The sequence below is a fragment of the Aedes albopictus genome, chromosome 3 (genome assembly GCF_035046485.1).
Source record: "Aedes albopictus strain Foshan chromosome 3, AalbF5, whole genome shotgun sequence".
Lineage (NCBI taxonomy): Eukaryota > Metazoa > Arthropoda > Insecta > Diptera > Culicidae > Aedes > Aedes albopictus.
The window spans coordinates 321,950,937-321,971,877 of record NC_085138.1 but is presented as its reverse complement, the minus strand read 5'-3'; the positions used below and the strand labels follow the sequence as shown (position 1 = coordinate 321,971,877).

Here is a 20,941-nt window from a genome sequence, read left to right as displayed (position 1 = left end):
GCCCAGAAATCGAAATAAAATTTATTTTAATGCGGCATCGTAACAGTTTCGGAAGAATTCCTGAAGGATTTTTTTTTGGATGCCATATTGAAAATTTTTTTTAATGGATCTTTTTAAGAGTTTATGGAGTATTCGCCAAATGAATTCGTGCAGGAAATTTCGGATTAATATCTGCTGGATTTTCAGATTTTAGGATGCATTTGTGGAAGATCTTGTGCAAAAAAAAAATCCAGCAGAAATTTTCAATAAAATTCCTGAGACACTTTGGAAAAATAAGGATTCAGCTCTTGGAAAAACTTCCGCTAGATATCCCAAAAGAGTTTTCGAAAGATTTAGCGGAAGAATTTCCTAGAAAACTTTCGGAAGACTTCCTGAAGGAATTTCTGGATAATTTGAAAGAATTTTTAAAATAAAACTTTTGAAGTGCCGGAATTATTCCTGTCTCAAATTTTTGATTGCTTTTCGAAGCATTCTCTTCCCAGTGGTTTCATTTGAATTGCCTACTTCACACCATATCTGAGATATTGAGCTGTATTTGTATCTGTATGACCAGTGTTGTTAGCAATAATATATTTTTGTGTCTCAACGTGAAACAATATACTGCACTTGAGGTGTACCATAACATTGTCAAACATTTGATTTGGCTATCTTACACCATATCAGAGATATTGAGCTATATTTGAATCTGTATGATCAATGTTGCCAGCAATAATACGTGGTTGTGTCCATACGTGAAACAATGTACTGCACTTGAGGCGCACTATCACACGCGAAACTGGAAGCATTTTATCATTTTTTCGGTTTTTGTTTTTTAATTAAATAACGAAGCAATATTTTCAAAATCGGTTTTCGTACACATGTGGAGTATGGACCAAGGTATCTTCTGAATTTTTTTGAGGTGGAAAATGTTTTCCATTTTTGCAGAAACCATTTTTTGTGATATTTTGTTCCAAAATGGTTTCTGCAAAAACGAAAAACATTTTTCACTACAAAAAAAAAATCAGAAGATACACAGCAAAAAATTCTGAAAATTACACCCAGCGTAAACAAATTTGGCATATAAATTTCTGGTCCATTTCACTGAATTTTACATTATACACTTTCTTGTATGGAATATTGGACACAAGCTACATACTGAGAGCAAGCTGTAAATTTCAAAACAGATGGAAAAATGTGTGCGATATGACGGGGTCCTTTTGTTACAGGTTATATGATGTAACATTTTTTAACTGTGTACCTTGATCCAAACTCCACATGTGTACGAAAACCGATTTTGAAAATATTGCTTCGTTATTTAATAAAAAATCAAAAACCAAAAAGTGAGGAAATGCTTCCAGTTTCGCCTTAAGTTCGACTGCCGGGATCTCGGCATTTTCTCAAACTTTCGCCAAGATCCGCACAGCCGAGTGCTCGGCAATCAACATTATTACTGAGATCTCAGCAACTTTGACAGTTCATTGCTGAGATTTGGCAACTGTTTTGCTCAGCTGCTAATAAACGTAATTTTTACTGAGATTTCAGTTTGTGAGTTTGCTGAGTAGTCAGTTGTGCGAGAAAAGCCGACGTCGCAAATATTTTTAAGTGTGTAAAATATTGTCGAACATTCGAATTGCCTATCTAACACCATATCAGATATATTCAGCTATATTTGAATCTACATGATCAGTGTTTCCAGCTACTATTATGTGTTATTAAATGACGTCAAATATTTCTGTATTTTAAAATGACGCCAAAGATGCCGCTTGACTTCTGCATAACATAAAATGAACAATCGAATTCAATATATTATCTCGAAATCGTGTTGATCGATGTGTAACATTATGCAGTGTTGCCAGTTAAAGAGATAATTTTTGAAGAACTGAATTTTACAATAATAGGTACTCAAGTTAAATCTAGATGACTTGCTGATATTGTGTTACGTTACTTCAAACTATAATGAACATGGACACCATCTCCATTCTGATATCTTCCCTTCGTCGACTCTCTCTTTCGCTAATAACTTGATAAAAACAAACAAAATCATTATTCTTTTTGTTTCTATAGCAACATGTAGTCGTCTTCTTCGCATTTCAACCAAAAAATCTTTGGAAAACTCAATACACATTCGGTGATAACACGAAGAAAGAATCGATGAAGAGAACTCGAAAATGTCAGTTAGGCCCAAATGAAAAATCAGTGTCGAATTATATATTCAGATTTTTATTTACAGTTCAGCAGTGTTGCCAGGTTTTAAAAAACTTTCAATTGATGCAAAAAATTTGAAAATCGGTGGTTGCCATCATGATGAAAAAAAAAATGTTTTGGTATAAAAATCCAAGATGGCGGCCAAAATCAATATGGCCGACCCAACTTTTTATTATGGTAAATAGTAGCTCTATCTTTCCTCGTTTCAACAACCATTCGTTTTGAGGTGGTTTTTGGAGAAACTTTCGAGTTATAGCGGTTTAAATGAAGCCACCGTTTAACCAAAATCGAGGGGTCTGCAAAAATTATTGTGGCTCTAACTAACAGGGGGTCTATCAATTTGAGTAACCAAATGCATTTTCCTTACGTTTTAGCGAGGACTTTCAGAAAATCGCCACCTTAAACATATTTGAAGGCAAGGTGTAAATATTGGGCCGGTCTCAGCGAGAATTACCCATCTACTTTGATGAATTTATCGAGAATAAGAGTCCATTCATTTTTTTATAGTTGAAACGAAGTCGTATAGCAGATTGATTGAATGACAAAAATAATTAAGAAAATAATTTTCGCCAAAAAGTTGTATATAAACTAGGTTTTAATGAAAATACGTCTAGGGTGAACTTTCATGTGTATAGTATTGATCTATGTTTGCCTTTTTTTCTTAACTGGTTGAAAGAATTTAGTTATAAGATAAACTATACAATGCATGTCGCACTATCAAAGTTACCCGCATTACCATACCCCGTTTTACGGTACCTAAAAATATTATTATTATTATTTATTTTTTAACTAAAAATTTTGAAAGAGGGAAAAGCCCCTTTGAGTGATTTCCGCCATTTTAAAATCTTTACCTAAAAATAACGAGGCAAATTGTTAGAAAGATAGGGAAGATAGCAAGAATAACACGTCGTCCCGAGTCAGTTTAACAGGTAAACTAAAATTTCTGGTTAAGTATCATAAGTGGCTTTAGAACCCAACATTATAATAAATTTCATCAGTTCTAATACATTACGAGAAATATTGCTATGAGTGACAGATAATGGCAGAACACGGTTTTCTGATCAAACTAAATAGGCTGAATACATGCAGAACTGAATGGGTTGAAAACGAGTGCTTGAATTGCATTCAAAGTGTTTATCTTGTGTGTGACCTAGGGTCTGGGACCATTTGGGCAGGGCACCTATTTTGGACACTTGCTGTTATAAATCAGTCAGTTTTGATCCGATTGATTTGATTTTTGAGACACGATCAGATACGCACAGTATCTAGCCATGTTCAAAAATTCAGGTCAAGCAAGTGTCCAAAATAGGTATTGCTGCCCAAATGGTCCCAGACCCTATTTCGTTATTAATTCATAGTGATCACATTAAAATTCGCGAAGCTTATATCTATTAGAGTGGGTCAACGTTGTATGGAGAAGCTTTAAATTTGACCGCATCAACCCGGAACAAAGCTTTTTTGATTCCTTTTTGCGTCCAAAACAACTGTGCAAAATTTGGGAGCAATTGGTTGCATCCCCGTATTCCGCATTGTGATTGAAATTTGTATGGAAGTTAGTATGGGAAAACGTACTTTTTTGCATTTTACTTAGCTGAATTCTTTTGTTTAATACCGTTTAACCAATGACGTTAAAGTATAGCCTAGGATATGCCGAAAAACTTTGCCGAAGACCGCAAAGTGATCCGACGCTTGTGAAAAAAGTTATTCGCTTGGTAACTTAGGCCAAAAACTGAGGTTTTATTATTGATGTTATTCCTTTACATGTTAAGCACCACCGGGCAATCTGTGCGTTATAACTTTTTTCACAAGTGTCGGATCACTTTGTGGTCTTCGGCGAAGTTTTTCGGCATATCCTAGGCTTCAATGTCATTAGTTAGATCGTTTTAGACAAATACAATTTAGAAGAAAAATGCAAAAAAGCACGTTTTCCCATACTAAATTCCATGCAAATTTCAATCGCAATGCGGAATACGGGGACGCAACCAATCGCTCCCAAATTGTGTACAGTTGTTTTGGACGCTAAAAGGAATCGAAAAAGCTTTGTTCCAAAAAATCGACTTTGTTGACCCAGTCTAATATCTATATACCTTTTTTGTTTACAAAAAACAAACAAATTGTTTGAATCAACACCGACACCGTCCGTTTTGGCGAGGGAGTAAGTACACGGAGAGTTCTACAGTGAGGATATTAAGTTTTTGAAATTTACGTTTTTTAAAACAGAAACTCGGAACCGACATTTACACGTTCAAAAAATGTTTGTAATTTAGTAATTTTGTCTAATTGACTTAATAAATAATCTTTTAGAGTCCCAGAAGAAGGTCCCAAACGGACCGAAACGTCTGACAAGATAAAATAGCAGTATTTTTATTTTTGTCAAGACTGTTAAGCCATCCTCCGAGTAAAAATTCAACAGTCGAAAATAGTCAACATGAATCAACAAAAGCCACTTTTCTCTCCATCAAACGCCTGAGCTGAGTTTCGAGATCCATCACCTGAATGACACATCTCGCGTCATATAACTTCATTACTCATAAATAAAAAATCTCTTTTTCCTATCTCTCCCCCTGTCACCGTCTCGCCATCGACCCGGCCCCCCGCTTTGGACTCGTGGTGCACACGCGCGCGCACTCATTCCTCATTCACTCGCCCAACGTGGCCGGCCGGACACCACACACAGCTTCCGACATAGTTGAACTGACGGTGCAACGGAGCCACAACAGAATGCAGCGGCCATCGCCTTCGACCACATCCATCACGCCGACGACGCCAATTGCGCCGCGGAACTCCATCACCGCCCCGGTCCCCGTTGATGTAAGTGAAATTTTTCCGGTTTTTAACCTTACGTACGTGTGCAGTGTGTAGTGTAGTAGTTATTAATGATGAAAACAGCAGTGATGCTGTTAATGTTATTTAACGCGCGCGCTCGCTCGCCGCACATGTGGCTCCTCGTCTGGCTTCCCGACTGGCCAGGGGCGCTTCATATGTAGGTACCTACCCAGTTTACGACGATGTCACCCACGCGCGAGATGTGTTTCCGATATGGAAAGGCAATAAACACACTCGTTGGCGTTGTTTTGCTGGCTGCAGATTTGCTGTCAGTCAAATTTTGGTTCATTCGGTTGGAATGATGAAGTAATTAAAACAATATTGAATTATGAATCTTTCTTCATTGTATGTGAATGAAAGGAATCACAAATGTGGTCCGACTTTGTATCTTTCGACTGCTAGTCGATTCATCCGGGAAATTGTTTAGAAGTTCTTTGAGAAGTTTTTCTTGAAATAATGCTTCGGAAATTGTCATAATGTTTAGCCACGGATTTTTTGTATGCAGTTCCTCCTGAAGTTCCTCGGGAATTCTTTTAGAGGTTCCTCGGAATTCCTTTAGGAGTTCCTTTGGAACTCTTTCAGGAGTGCCTCAAGGAATTCTCCAAGAGTTTCTCGAAAATTCCTTCAGGAGTTCACCGAGAGTTTCTTCAGGAATTCATTGGGAATTCGTTCAGGAGTTTCTGAGAAATTCCTCGGCGATTCCATTAGAGGTTCCTCGGGAATACCTCCAGCAAAGAGAATTCCTTCAGGAGTTCTACGAAAATTCCGTGAAGAATTCCTCCTGGAGTTCCTCAAGAATGCCTCCTGGAGTTCCTCGGGTTCCTCGGGATTTTTTCAGGAGATTCTCTTAAGGAGATTCTCGGGTATCTTTCCAGGAGTTCCTCGGGAATTCCCAAAGGAGTTCCTGGAGAATTTCTCTAGGAGCTACTTGGGAATTCCTCAAGGAGCTACTTGGAAATTCCTCCAGGAGTTCCTCGAGAATCCCTCTAGCATTTTAACGGGAATACTTCCAGGGGATTCTTAAGAAACTTTTTTAGGAGTTTATCAGAAGTTCACCTGGATGTTCCTATGAATAACTCCAGGAAATTCTCGACAAATCACGGTTGCTGCAGTAGGTATCCGGGGAATCTAGAGAAATTCCCGAGGAATTGCCGGAAAAAAACCTTCAGGAATTCTTTGGAGAGATTCCCGAGAAACACTTAACTCCTGTAGGATTTCCCGAGGAATCCCTGAGGGAATTGCCTGGGAACTGCTGGGGAAATTCTCAAAAACCCCTGAAAGTATTGCCGAGAAACTCCTGCAGGAGTTCCCGATGATTTTCTGGAGAAATTTCCGAGGAACTCCTGGAGAAATGCCCGAGGAACTCCTGAAGAAATGCCCGAAGACCTGGAAGAATTCCAGAGGAACTCCCGAGGATGACTTCCCGAAGATTCTGGAGGAATTCCCGAGGAACAGAGGTTCTTTTTAAAAGTATTACCGATGTTTTTTTAAAGAAATTCTCACCAGAGCCTGTTAAGATTTCTCCAGTAAATTCTCCGGAATCCCATGGGGTTTTCAACCGTCAGAAATTCCTCCAGGATTTTGCCGGGAGTTTCTTCAGGAGTTCCTCTTGAGTTTCTCCAGGAGTTCCTTGGGTATTCTTCCAGAAGTCATTCGGAAATCTCTTCAAGAGATTCTCTGGTATACCTTTAAGAGTTCCTCGGGAATTCCTCCAGGAGTTCCTAGGAAATTCCTCTTTGTATTCCTCGGAATTCGTTTAGGAGTTCCTCGAGAATTTTTCCAGATGTTCCTCGAGAATTCCTTCTGGTGTTCCTCGGGAATTCTTTTAGGGGTTCCTCGGAATTCCTTCAGAAGTTATTTTGGAACTCTTTCAGGAGTGCCTCGAAAATTCCCCCAGGAGTTGACCGAGAGTTTCTTCAGGAATTCTTAGGGAATTCCTTCAGGAGTTTCTTGGAAATTCCGTGGCATTTCCTTTAGGGGCTCCTAGGGAATACCTCCAGCAAAGGTAATTCATCCAGGAGTTCTACGGATCTCCTCCAGGAGTTCCTCAAGACTTCTTCCTGGAGTTTCTTAAGCATTGATACTTTGAGCATTGAGTTCCTCGGAATTTTTTTCAGGAGTTTCTCGGCTATACCTCCAGGAGTTCATCGAGAGTTCTCAAAGTTCCTGGGGAATTTCTCCAGCAGAATCCCTCTAGCATTTTCTCGGGAATACTTCCAGGAGATTCTCAAGAAATCTTTTAGGAGTTTATCAGAAGTTCACCTGGATGTTCCTATGAATAACTCCAGGAAATTCTCAAGAAATCACGGTTGCTGCAGTAGGTCTCCGAAATTCCCAAAATTCCCGAGGAATTGCCGGAAAAAAAAACCTTCAGGAATTCTTTGGAGAGATTTCCGAGGAACACTTAACTCTTGTAGGATTTCCCGAGGAATACCTGAGGGAATTGCCTGGGAACTGCTGGGGGGATTCTCTAAAACTCCTGGAAGTGTTGCCAAGAAACTCTTCAAGAAATTCCTGTAGGGATTCCCGATGAACCCCTGGAGAAATTTCCGATGAACTCCTGGAGAAATGCCCGAGAAACTCCTGAAGAAATGCCTGAGGACCACCTGGAAGGATTCCCGAGGACCTCATGGAGGAATTCTAGAGTAACTTCCTGGAAGAATTCCCGAGGAACTCCCGAGGATAACTTCCCGATGATTCTGGAGGAATTCTCCAGGAACAGAGGTTCTTTCTAAAATTATTACCGATGTTTTTTTTTTTGAAATTCTCACCAAAGCCTGTTAAGATTTCTCCAGTAAATTCTCCGGAATCTCATGGGATTTTCAACCGTCATTTCTTTAAGATTTCATCAGGAATTCCTCCAGAAATTCCTCCAGAAGTTTGCCGGAATTTCTTCAGGAGTTCCTCTTTTTTTTGCCAGGAGTTCCTTGGGTATTCTTCCAGAAGTCATTCGGAAATCTCTTCAAGAGATTCTCTGGTATACCTTTAAGAGTTCCTCAGGAATTCCTCCAGGAGTTCCTAGGAAATTCCTCTTTGTATTCCTCGGAATTCGTTTAGGAGTTCCTCGAGAATTTTTCCAGATGTTCCTCGAGAATTCCTTCTGGTACTTACCTTACCGGTCAGGCTAAGGCCGGGGTGGCCTCTGCTGTACATAGTAGCCGCCTCCATTCCACTCGGTCCATGGCTGTTTGCCTCCAGTTCCGCACTCTGCGTAGGGTCCGCAGATCGTCCTCCACTTGGTCGACCCACCTAGCTCGCTGCGCTCCACGTCTTCTTGTACCGGTCGGATGACTCTCGAGAACCATTTTAGTCGGGTTGCTATCCGACATCCTGATGACGTGACCCGCCCACCGTAGCCTCCCGATTCCTTCTGGTGTTCCTCGGGAATTCTTTTAGGGGTTCCTCGGAATTCCTTCAGAAGTTCCTTTGGAACTCTTTCAGGAGTGTCTCGAAAATCCCTCAGGAGTTGACCGAGAGTTTCTTCAGGGATTTTTAGGGAATTCCTTCAGGAGTTTCTTGGAAATTCCTCGGCATTTCCTTTAGGGGCTCCTAGGGAATACCTCTAGCGAAGGTAATTCATCCAGGAGTTCTACGGAAATTCCTCCAGGAGTTTATCAATAATTCTTCCTGGAGTTTCTTGAGCATTGATACAGGAGTTTCTTGGGAAATCTTCCAAGAGTTCCTCGGAATTTTTTTCAGGAGATTCTCGGGTATACCTCCAGGAGTTTCTCGGGAATTTCCAAATGAGTACCTGAGGAATTTCTCTAGGCGCTACTTGGGAATTCCTCCAGGATTTTCTCGAGAATCCCTCTAGCATTTTCTCGGGAACACTTCCACGAGATTCTCAATAAATCATTTAGGAGTTTATCAGAAGTTTAACTGGATGTTCGTATGAATAACTCCCGGAAATCACGGTTGCTGCAGTAGGTATCCGGGGAATCTAGAGAAATTCCCGAGGAACTGCCGGAAAAAAAACCTTAAGGAATTCTTTGGAGAAATTTCCGAGAAACACATAACTCCTGGAGGATTTCCCGATGAACCCCTGAGGGAACTGCCGTGGAACTGCTGGGGGAATTCTTGAAAACTCCTGGAAGTGTTGCCAAGAAACTCTTCAAGAAATTCCCGATGAATTCCCGGGGGGAACTTATGGAGGGAATTCTAGAAAAAATTTCCAGGACTCCAGGAAAAATTTCCGAGAAACTCCCGAGGATGACTTCCCGAAGATTCTGGAGGAATTCCCGAGGGTATTCTGAAGGAATTTCCGAGGAATTCCCGGAGTAATACCCGAGCAACTCCTGGAGGAATTTTCAGATTTTTCTGTGGAACTCGTGGAAATAAATCCGTGAAACTTTTTTAGGAGTTTTCGGGAAAAACCTGTAATATATTAGGGGCATCTTGGATCATGCATTATTGCTGGGGGACTTCTTGGTGATCTTCTAAAATATGTTCCGTGGAAATTCTGGGTGGAGTTTTCGTAACTCCAGGAAAAATTCCCGAGGAACTCCCGGGGATGACTTCCCGAAGATTCTGGAGGAATTCCCGAGGATATTCTGTAAGAATTTCCGAGGAATTCCCGGAGGAATACCCGAGCAACTCCTGGAGAAATTTTCAGATTTTTCTGTGGAACTCGTGGAAGTAAATCCGTGGAACTTCTTTAGGAGTTTTCGGGAAAGACCTGGAAAAAATTTTAAGGGCATCCAGGATCATGGATTAGTGCTGGGGGAATTCTTGGTGATCTTCTAATGTAAGTTTCGTGGAAATTCTGGGTGGAATTTTCGTATAATAATACGGGAAATACGGGAGGGATTCTGCCACAAATGCTGCAGATATTTTTTTTGGAAACTTCTATAGGAATTCCCGTGATATTCGTGGGGAAGCCATAGCGAGATTCTCGGGAAATTCCTGGAAAATTGTTGTGGACTGATGGAGAAATTTCTACGAATCTCCTATAGGGAGACCCAAGTTAAACTCTCGGGTACTTCTGTAGAAATTGCCTGAAAACTTCAGCAGGGTTTTCTGAAGAGCTGATGGAGGAATCTCCGAGGATCCATTGGAGGGGTGTCCTGGAGGAGTTTCCGAAAATCTCCTGCAGGAATTCCCGAATAACTCCTGGAGAAAAGTTCGAGGAACTCCTGGAGGAATTCCCAAAGTACTCCTAAAGGAATTCCTGAGGAACTCTTAGAGAAATTTCAGAGGATTTCTTGTAGGAATTCCCGAGGATCTCCAGGAAGAATTCCCGAGAATCTCCTAGAGGAGTTCCCGAGAAATTCGGGGTTTTCAACCGGAACCCCTTCAAGATTTCATCAGGAATTCCTCCAAGAGTTCCTCTTGAATTCCTCCAGGAGTTATCCGGGGAATCTAGAGAAATTCCCGAGGAGAGATTCCCGAGAAACACAACTCCTGGAGGATTTCCTGAGGAATCCCTGAGGGAACTGCCGAGGAACTGCTAGGAGAATTCTCTAAAACTCCTGGAAGTGTTATCAAGAAACTCTTCAAGAAATTCCCGATAAACTCCTGGATAAATTTCCGAAGAACTCCTGGAGAAATGCCCGAGGAACTCCTGAAGAAATGCTCGAGGACCTCCTGGAAGAATTCCCGAGAAACTCCAGGACGGTTTTGTAAACTTCTATAGGATTTTCCGTGATATTCATGGGGAAGCCATGGCGAGATTCCCGGGAAATTCCTGAAAAAAATGTTGGGGACTGATAGAGAAATTTCTACGAAACCCCTAAAGGGAGACCCAAGTTAAACTCTCGGGTACTTCTGTAGAAATTGCCTGGAAATTTCAGCAGGGATTCCTGAAGAGCTGATGGAGGAATTTCCGAGGATCTCCTGCAGGAATTCGCGAAAAACTCCTGTAGGAATGTTCGAGGAACTCCTGGAGGAACTCCCAAAGAAGTCCTAAAGGAATTCTAGAAGGAACTCCTAGTGAAATTCCCAAGGATTTCTTGTAGGAATTCCCGAGAATCTCCTAGACGAGTTCCCGAGAAACTTCTGGGGGAATTTCCGACATACTTCTGGAGGAATTCACAACGAACTCCTATAGGAATTCCTGAGCAACTCCTGGAGGAATTTCCGAGAACCCCTGTAGGAGTTCCCGACTAACTTCTAGCGGAATTCCCGAGGAACTCCAGGATAAATTCCCGAAGATCTTCTGAAGGAATTGCCGGAATTTTTCGAGGAACTCTTGGAAATAAACGGTAAAAACTCCTATGATATCCTGAGAGAACCATGCATTATTGCTGAAGGACTTCTTGGGGAACTCCAGAAGTAAGTTTCATGGAAGTTCTGGAGAGAATTCTTGGATAATGTATATAGCTATTCCCAGTCAAATCATGGAGAATTCCTCAGGGACATTTGGCATAAATCCATTTGGCACAAGGTCGTTTGGCATAAGATCATTTGGCATAACGGTCATTTGGCATAATGGACATTTGGCATAACGGTCATTTGGCATAATGGACATTTGGCATACTCGTTATGCCAAATGTCCATTATGCCAAATGACCGTTATGTCAAATGACCTTATGCCAAACGACCTTATGCCAAATGACACAGACCCATCTGGAAGAGATACTGTAGTTGTAGTTTAAACATATTTTATTCGATTTTGTATTTTTGGTCACATGATTTCTTTTGGAAAAGTATATGATTTTATTTCTTTATTTCCTATCTGTCGAATTCTAACAACTTCCCTTTTCCATTTTAGTTCGCCAAACAGCGGGAGATGGAGGTGCAGAAGATGCGTACCCTGAAGCTGATGCTGGAGCAGGAGAAGAAAAACCGGGACAACCTAGTCGCCAGTAACAAACAGGGCACACCGGAGTGCACCCGGGCGGAGGCCAACATCAAGAAGCTGCAGGAGGAACTGGCCCAGGTGTGCGGAGAGGTAAATCTTGGCATGCCATTCCAGGTTTCCCATCCAAAACAACCATATGTGTTATTGCTCGTTTTTTAAGATATGATTATCTCCTACCTATTATCCTACGTTTGTCTGCTTGGCGTTTTTCTAGAACCGTCGCCTGTGTCTGTAGGATCCTAGTTCGAATTCGAGTTCAATAGTTAGGTTGTTTTGGTTATTCTCCCCCGACTTACGGATCCACCAGCACCATATGATATCATCGCGAACGGAATGTGTGAACGTGACCGGTGTGGGTTTACTACGCGAGGAGGTTTTCATTTTTATTTTGCTAAAATATCGGATTCTCTCTGGCTTAGCGCTACCCCAACGTTGTTTGTTGTCTTCTCCCCTCTCCGCCTTTTAGTTGGTCTCGTGGGAATTGTTGAATCCACGAACCCATCACACTGACTGACGAATGTTTATAAATTTCGATGGATTTCGCGCTCTCGACCGTCGAATCGATCCCTTCTCAGTTCTCAGCTCGGCGCCAAAACAAGGAATTTTCGCGGAATATTTTGCTGGAACTTACTAACTGCACAACCGTCTAACACGGTCCAATAGAAATGAGTAAACATGTTGGCAGTTGGTGGGCATCGTAAAACGAAGAAAAAAGATCGAATGTACTATGTGGTGTTCGGGAAATTGGGGATTGGGTTTGTATTTTGATATTTACGGAGGAAGTTTTCGATAATTGTATTGCAACAATCGGTTGTACCTACTGGAAAAACTTGTAATTAGAAGGCACGAAATGTTGCTAATTGGCAAATTGAGAGATGAAATTTGTGAAAAAAAATCGCGTTCTGGTGGGATTTGAACCCACGACTTTTCGGCTTAGATGCCAATCCACAACACACTCCTATTTGTGCCCACTACCTACAAGTGCGAGCGAATTATTTATATGGAGTGTGTTGTGGATTGGCATCTAAGCCGAAAAGAGAGATGAATTTGTGAAATAGAAGTGTTCACGGTGCGGCTTCGGAGTCAGTTTGGCTTTCTATTCCGCAGAACCATTACCTGTTCTGTGGCTTAGTTGGTTAAAGCGCCGGTCTAGCGAATACGGAGTCGTGGGTTTGAATCCCACCAGAACGCGATTTTTTTCACAAATTTCATCTCTCAATTTGCCAATTAGCAACATTTCGTGCCTTCTAATTACAAGTTTTTCCAGTATGTTTCAGACATACCAGCAAACCTGGTAAAATGCCAGTAAAATGGGCAATATGTATCATTGTACATTTGTACCTGTTTCGCGTTTTCTTCATCAAATTTGAAAGCTGCATCTAAAAGTAAAAAATCGTTATGGTAACATGCTTGATGTCCTATTGAGGAATGCACAATATATGTCTTCAGGATTTCCAAGAGCTATGATCGTGAAGGCCTTCAACGTAATTGACTTTGAGCTCTTCCGATCTCTTCAAGATCTCCCAGGCCTTCAAATCTACCCACGTAATACGGCATCTATCGTTTTTCAGAACCTTCCAAGAACTTCTTCCAAGATGTCTTGGAGATTTTTCCGAGGATTCCTTCGGTGACACCTCTAGGGATTACCCTAGATATGCCTCCGGGGATTCCTCCAGGGCTGCCACTGATCAATCCTTTAGTGGCTCTTCAGAGGATCTCTCGGCGAATTCCTTAGAAGATTCCTCCGAGGAATCATCTGAGGATTCTTCTTTGGATTTCTTCGGAGATTCCTCTAGGGATTTAGGGACTCCTCAGGGGATTGCTCTAAGAATGTCTTCGTTGATTCTTCAATAGATTCTTCGAAGGAAATCTCTTGGGATTAATCTGAAGATTGTACCCGATAGTCCTCTAAGAATTTCTTCAGGAATTCATTCAAAAATTCTGTTGAAATCCATCGAAATTTATAAACATTCGTCAGTCAGTGTGATGGGTTCGTGGATTCAACAATTCCCACGAGACCAACTAAAAGGCGGAGAGGGGAGAAGACAACAAACAACGTTGGGGTAGCGCTAAGCCAGAGAGAATCCGATTTTTCCGGTATTCCTCCTACAGTCATCCCTACCAAAAAAAAAATCCCGAAATTCCTCATAGAATTTCTCCGGGGATTCTGTCGAGGATTCGTCCAGAGATTTCTCTGGCAATTCATAAGGATTTTCCTCTAGAGATTTCTCCGGATATTCCTTCGGCAATTTCTCAAGAGCTTCCAACGTTTTATGATTTATCTGGTGATTGCTCCGGATGGTTCTCTAAGAATTTCTCCGAGATTTTCTGCAGTAATTCGTTCAGAAATTATGTAATTTGCTTTAGGATTAGTTTTGGGATTGCTACAGTGATTCCTTCTAAAATTTCTCCTGGAATTCTTCTTCAATTTTCTCCAGGGGGAATTCCTTCAATCATTTTTCCGAGGATTCTCCAGGATTTCTCCGGAAACTTCTTCAGGGATACTTCCAGGAATGCCTCCAGAAATACCTCTGGGAGTTACTTTAAGGACTTCTCAGAGTATTTCTCCAGGAATTACTCTCAGTGATTTTTTAGAATTCCTATAACAATGTCTTTGTTGGCTCTTCCATGGATTCCTTAAAAGAATTTCCTTCGGGTTAATCTGACGATTCCTCCCGGTAGTCCTCTAAGAATTTCCCCAAGGTGTCCTGCAGAAAGTTCGTTTAGAAATTCTGTAATTTATTTTTCGAGATTCGTCCTGGAACTCCTACAGTGATCCCTATCAAAATTTCATTCAGGAATTCCTTCGGAAGTTCTCGTAGGAATTCTACTGGAAGTTCGCCTTTCGGAAATTGTACTACTAGTAACTAGGAATTCCTTGCAAAGTTCCCAAAGTTGCCCTGGGAATTCCTGTGGAAGTTGTCGCAAAAATTCGCCCGTATGTTAACCTAGAGATTACATCAGATTTTGCCCTAAGAATTCCTCCGGGGATTCCTCTAGGAAGTCCTCCGAGGATTTCTCTAAGACGTCCTCCGAGTATTCCTCTAAGAAGTCCTCCGAGGATTCCTCTAGGAATACCTCCGGGGATTCCTCTAGGAAGTCCTCCGAGAATCCCTCAAGGCAGTCTTCTGGGGATTCCTCTAGGAAGTCCTCCGGGAATTCCTCCGGGGATTCCTCTAGGAATTCCTCCGGGGATTCCTCTAGGAATTCTTCCGGGGATTCCTCTAGGAATTCCTCCGGGGATTCCTCTAGGAATTCCTCCGGGGATTCCTCTAGAAATTCCTCCGGGGATTCCTCTAGGAATTCCTCCGGGGATTCCTCTAGGAATTCCTCCGGGGATTTCTCTAGGAATTCCTCCGGGGATTCCTCTAGGAATTCCTCTGGGGATTCCCCAAGGAATTTCTCCGGGGATTCCTCTAGGAATTTCTCCGGGGATTCCTCTAGGAATTTCTCCGGGGATTCCTCTAGGAATTTCTCCGGGGATTCCTCTAGGAATTCCTCCGGGGATTCCTCTAGGAATTCCTCCGGGGATTCCTCTAGGAATTCCTCCGGGATTCCTCGAGGAATTTCTCCGAGGATTCTTTGAGGAATTCCTCCGGGAATTCCTCTTGGAATTCCTCTTGGAATTCCTCTTGGAAATCCTCCGGGAAATCCTCTTGGAATTCCTCCGGGAAATCCTCTTGGAATTCCTTCGGGAATTCCTCTTGGAATTCCTCCGGGGATTCCTCTTGGAATTCTTCCGGGGATTCCTCTTGGAAATCCTCCGGGGATTCCTCCAGAGATTCCTCCAGGAATTCCTTCGGGACTCCGGAGATTCCTCGAAGAATTCCTTCGGGGATTCCTCTAGGTATTCCTTGGGGGTTCCTCCGGGGGTTCCTCCGGGAATTCCTCCAGGAATATCTCTAGGATGTCCTCCGGGGATTTCTCTAGGAATTCCTCCGGGTATTCCTCCGGGAGTATCTCCGGGGATTTCTCTAGGAATTCCTCCGGGGATTCCTCTACGAATTCCTCCGGGAATTCCTCTAGAAATTCCTCCGGGGATTCCTCTAGGAATTCCTCCAGAGATTCTTCTAGGAATTCCTTCGGGACTCCGGAGATTCCTCGAAGAATTCCTCCGAGGATTCCTCTAGGAATTCCTCCGGGGATACCTCTAGGAATTCCTTCGGGGATTCCTCGAAGAATTCCTCCGAGGATTCCTCTAGGATTTCCTCCGGGGATTCCTCTAGGAATTCCTCCGGGGATTCCTCTAGGAATTCCTCCGGGGATTCCTCTAGGAATTCCTCCGGGGATTCCTCTAGGTATTCCTCCGGGGATTCCTCCGGGAATTCCTCCAGGGATTCCTCCAGGAATTTCTCTAGGAAGTCCTCCGGGGATTTCTCTAGGAATTCCTCCGGGAATACGTCCGGGGATTTCTTTAGCAATTCTTCCGGGGATTCCTCTAGGTTTTCCTCCGGTGATTCCTCTATTAATTACTCCGGCGATTGTTCCTGAAATTTTTGAAAATATCTTGTAGCAATCAGCGCAACTTTCCAACACATATTGTCCATTCGATCTTCCGTTCTTCAGCCGTCGATAACCTCTCAGCCATCGCGTTGACCGAGCCTCTCAACCAGCACGAAACTTCGCGCCTAATCTGTAACAATCATCATTACACTACGCTCATGCCGCCCTGCCGCTGATTAATTTCCATTAATCCCCATCGATGTCGTCAAATAATTTGTCTTGTCACACGCTCCATGTTAACCGCGTTAATAATCAGTCGACGACCATTTGTGACATGTACCACATAACCCATCGAATAAGGCGCGAGCCGGGTGAATAGCTCATCTTCGTCGCAATTAGTAGGTAGCCGTTCATCTCCGTTGTTGTAAGCGTTGCGCACGGGTACCCCTCAATCATTCGGGTGAATGAAATCGTCCGAGATATCGAAGCCCTTTGGTTCGTTCTGTTATGTTTAAGTAGATCTTGAAGGTGAATGCTTGTGTGTGTGATAATCTTTGTATCAGTATCCATATCTAGAATTGTTACGGTTTGTTTATATCATATACTTTGTCTTGCTGTTTGCGCTAGTTGATATTTTTATCGTTTTAGTTACTTATGTTTTAGTATGTTACCAGTATATATTTTCAAAATTTGTTATGGAAATCTTGGTTGGTGTTGCTAGATCGTTATCTATTTACTATTATGTATCTCTCAAAAGTATTTATTCCAATTTGCTGGTTCTATCAGAACGTACGTTTACTCTAGATGTAGTCTGTGTATATCAAGAGGGTCCACTTGGGATTTATGGCGAATGTTACGGCAATCGCGTGATAAAGGATTTTAAATTTAAAAGGTTCTCGATAAGTTTCGTAATAATCAGCTACAATTGTATTTGCAGACTAGCATAACTTCTAAATCGCACCGCATAAAACAAGTAATCTACGCACCAATAGGATCGACTATTCCTCCTTTCCACCTTTTCGATTTATTACTTCGTCTCTATAAACACGACCAAACGCGCGTGCTGCCATCTTGCGGAAACGCGCCAATGCACTTCAACGTACCTATCATCAGTGTTGTTAATCGCGAGGCTGTCGCTAATGAAACGCTCTTTAACACAATACCTAATCAGTAAATCTCATACACTACACCTCACTCCCACCACACGTGTCGTTTGTCTTTTTCTTCTCTCTTTTTTTTCCATTACAGGATGCCTCATTTCCGCCATTTTCACCCGTCACTTCACCACTCTTTCCGCAGCCCCCGCCACAGAACACTTCCACACCGGCATTCCTTTCCCGTTTCCCTCGATCACTGTCTTCTCTCAGTCTTGGAACGAAAAAGAAATCCGTAGACAAAGACACCAACCTGCACATAGGTTCGCCGCAGATCACCGGGCACCACCATCAGCATCAGTCATCGGTGGGATCGCCGGAGTGCCTGAGCCCAGCCAGTCCCGGAAGTCATCCCAATCACAGCGGGAACCCCTTCGGTGGACATGGGCTAAATTCCTCATCCGGAAGTGGCGGAACTCCCTCGAAGAAGAAATACAGCAGTAGCAACGTGTCGGATCGAAGTCACAAAAGCCAACACGACACTCCGCCTCCGTTGCCGCAAAGAAACATTCCAAAACGGTCGGATTCAGCGCTGGATTCGGTCGACACCGTCGGATCCCGAAGGAACATCGTGGTATCCGATTTGGACCATTCCGTACTAGGTGCTGGCACTCCCGGAACCGGCAAAAACTCCAACAACAATAACAGCAATTCCGCGGGAATCAGCAAACCAGGCAAATCGAAGCGTAAGAAGAACGGCAACTTGGGGGAGATGAAGGCTGAACAATCGACGATGTACCATCACGGTACGGAACGAGGGGGAGGCGGAGAACTACAGGCGGAGCCTCCACCGTTACCACCTCGGCAACCCGGCATGATGGAAGTCAATCAGAACATTATCCTGAACAATGACAACATTGCCGCAACATTCAGCAATCAGAATTGCACCAGCAATAACAACAACAACAACAGTCGGGTCAACAGCCCCGATATGCGACCACCGCCGAACAGTATTAACACGCTGATGAGCTATCCCCTGGTCACCACTTGCACGCCGGTGCGGGACAGCATGGCCGCAGCGTTCCCCCTATCGCACAGACCCAACATTGTCCACCAGATGCAGCAGCATCAGCAGCAAGCCGTAAGTAGCGCTTCTGACTTACACACTTTCTCTTTCCCGCAATTTCACTGAACACGGCACGGATTCTTCTGTGCGTCGACCTCCCCCATCTTTCTCCTTTGGTATCGCAGTTTTTCTTGAATGATGAAAATCCTACTACAATTCATAGCAATTCAGGGATAAAGGAGTCCTTTTCGAGCATTCAGATTGAATTCTTTAAGAAACTTCAGAAAGGCGGTAGAAACCGCTTTGAGCAGGGAGTTCAATAATAGTTGCTTAGGGTCCATTATTGGCCAAAATACTTTTTCAACATTGTTTCGTGAGCTTCGCCAGAGCTGAGTTCCACCAAGAAGTTCCTAATGTGGTCTTCACAGATCATTGTAGTATCAAGTAGTATCAACAACATCATCTAGATCACTTGGAGCGTCAATTGATGATGTTTATCCATGAAATTTGGCCGCAATCAAATCAGGAAATTTATCCCAGTTGGTTGACCGGGGATTCCTGAAACGCAAAGTTTGCGAAGTAACATTCAAGAGTACAAAAAGATGTAGCGATGATCAGACAAAGATTCTTCATCTGACACATTCTGCTAGAAGCTAGAGCTAAGCGTTGAGTCTAACACGTCCTCTCTAGCAGATACCATGAAGGTTGGACGATTGCCTATGTTAAGTAATCCACGATCTGTTGTACTACTAAAGTTCTTCATCAAACTGAAGCCTCTCATGTTATTGTCTGAGCTGGCCCAGATGATATGGTGAGCATTAGCATCACTACCAATAATTAGCGGAAGGCCTTTTAGTGCAGTATGCGATGACTTGTTTCAAAGCATCCGTAGGGGATGGTTCTTCATGCGGTAAATAAATCCACCACTAGACGTATTTCCCTTTATGGTTTCCAACAGATACATCATTTGTAATAGTACATACATCTTTGATGGTTAGTTCAAAGATAAATATAGTAACTATTGCGTTGTTGACAAGCACACATGCTCGAGGCATGACACGCAAGTTTACCATTTAATTTTTACTGAAAATAGTAAACACCGGGTTAACAAGGTTTCCTTGATAGAAATTCTCCATATTGAAGTAAAGTTCCTGGACTTGGGACCACTTGGGCTGTAGCATTTTGCATAAGTCTGCAAAGATTGATCGTTGCTGTTCTTTTATGCTGAATATTGATCTGAGCTCCTAACCTAAAATCCCAAAAATCTTTGCAGTCACAGCACAACAAAGAACAGCAGGAACGAAACCAGATCGGTATCGATTGTAAAACGCCAAACGCGAGGATACGCAGAATATACTGTGTAAATCGCATAATGCGAAACCATATAGGTGGAAATTTAAACTATTCAATGACATCTTTATAACCCAACCTTGTTAAGCCTCAAGTTTGAGACTAAAAAGGGAAGCTGATTGTCTTGGAGAACACAAGCTCCACTGCACCATTGCAATGGGTGAACTTTGATTCAGTGCTTGTGGAGTATTTGTTTGTTTTTTGAAAACAAATCTGGAGTTCTGTCGAATTCTTGAGACATTTTTTTAAATTTCTTACGATTTCATAGAATAAAGTAAAAATGCAGAAATACGATAAAGCAAAAAAAAATCTCTCCCCACCCCTGACTTGCTAAGGATTTTTGTCGACTGCAAACATCATTTAAGAAACTGTACCTGAAAACTTCCTGCTCCGTCTGTCCTATTCTCGAACTGATGAAACCCTCCTTCCAGTAGTCCTCAAACTAAGACGCACTGCTTTACCTCTCGGGAAATGCACTACAGTGTAGCACTGACACGGTTTTCTTGTGGAGTATTTTGTATTTTCCTTTGCTTTGCCACTGCAGTGGATAACGGGAAAACACTGTCCCCCCTGAAAGGTAGTTCTGTTGTATATACACACACGCACTAAAACACACAATAAATCAACACACAAAACTAGTTACCTATCAACAAGCTGGTGGATGCATCATATATTGCGCTACCCGGAAGAATCAGGCGACTGCGGATGTCCACGCTAAAAACGGTGAAAGCATATATGGTGGATATGTTGTGGTTGTGTTTGTTGTTGTGAACAACTAATAATGGCTGTGAATAATACTCTGGGATCTATTGCTTAACTAACATGTTCGGATGGTTTCCGACACACGGCTTTTCCTGCTCGTTGTTTGACATACATTTGGCTAATTGTACAGATTCTTTTCCAGGTTATGGTAGGTAATGTAGTGTATACAGTAAAGTTGTATTATTCACGTCAATTTCGACGTTCATTACAGTGACGTCGTGAGTTGTTGAAAGTATGAAAACATCGACCATGAACATGTTATCAATTGCGAGATTGCTGAGTCGTTGAGTGTTCTCCACATGGTACAGATTTACACGTTTGTTTCAAATATACGGATTTTAGTGCGTCGATTTTTCTGACAGTTTTTCCATACCTACCTTGTTGACTTTGTCGGTCTTGGACGATGTGTCTCCAGTT

The 20,941-nt window shown here is 42.4% G+C and overlaps 1 protein-coding gene across 5 annotated transcripts in view; it reads left to right on the top strand.

Moving 5' to 3' along the window:
* The window catches only part of LOC109401184 (uncharacterized), a 405,345-nt gene that overhangs the window by 150,770 nt on the left and 233,634 nt on the right, over positions 1–20,941 (top strand). For 3 of the 5 annotated variants that reach the window (XM_062842782.1, XM_062842781.1, XM_062842784.1), the window contains 3 exons: positions 4,862–4,995; positions 11,720–11,899; positions 17,501–18,487. In XM_062842782.1, the coding sequence (XP_062698766.1) occupies positions 4,862–4,995; positions 11,720–11,899; positions 17,501–18,487 (1,301 nt within the window). The remainder of the gene's footprint in view (positions 1–4,861; positions 4,996–11,719; positions 11,900–17,500; positions 18,488–20,941) is intronic. The other 2 variants (XM_062842783.1, XM_062842785.1) reach the window with 2 other exon arrangements.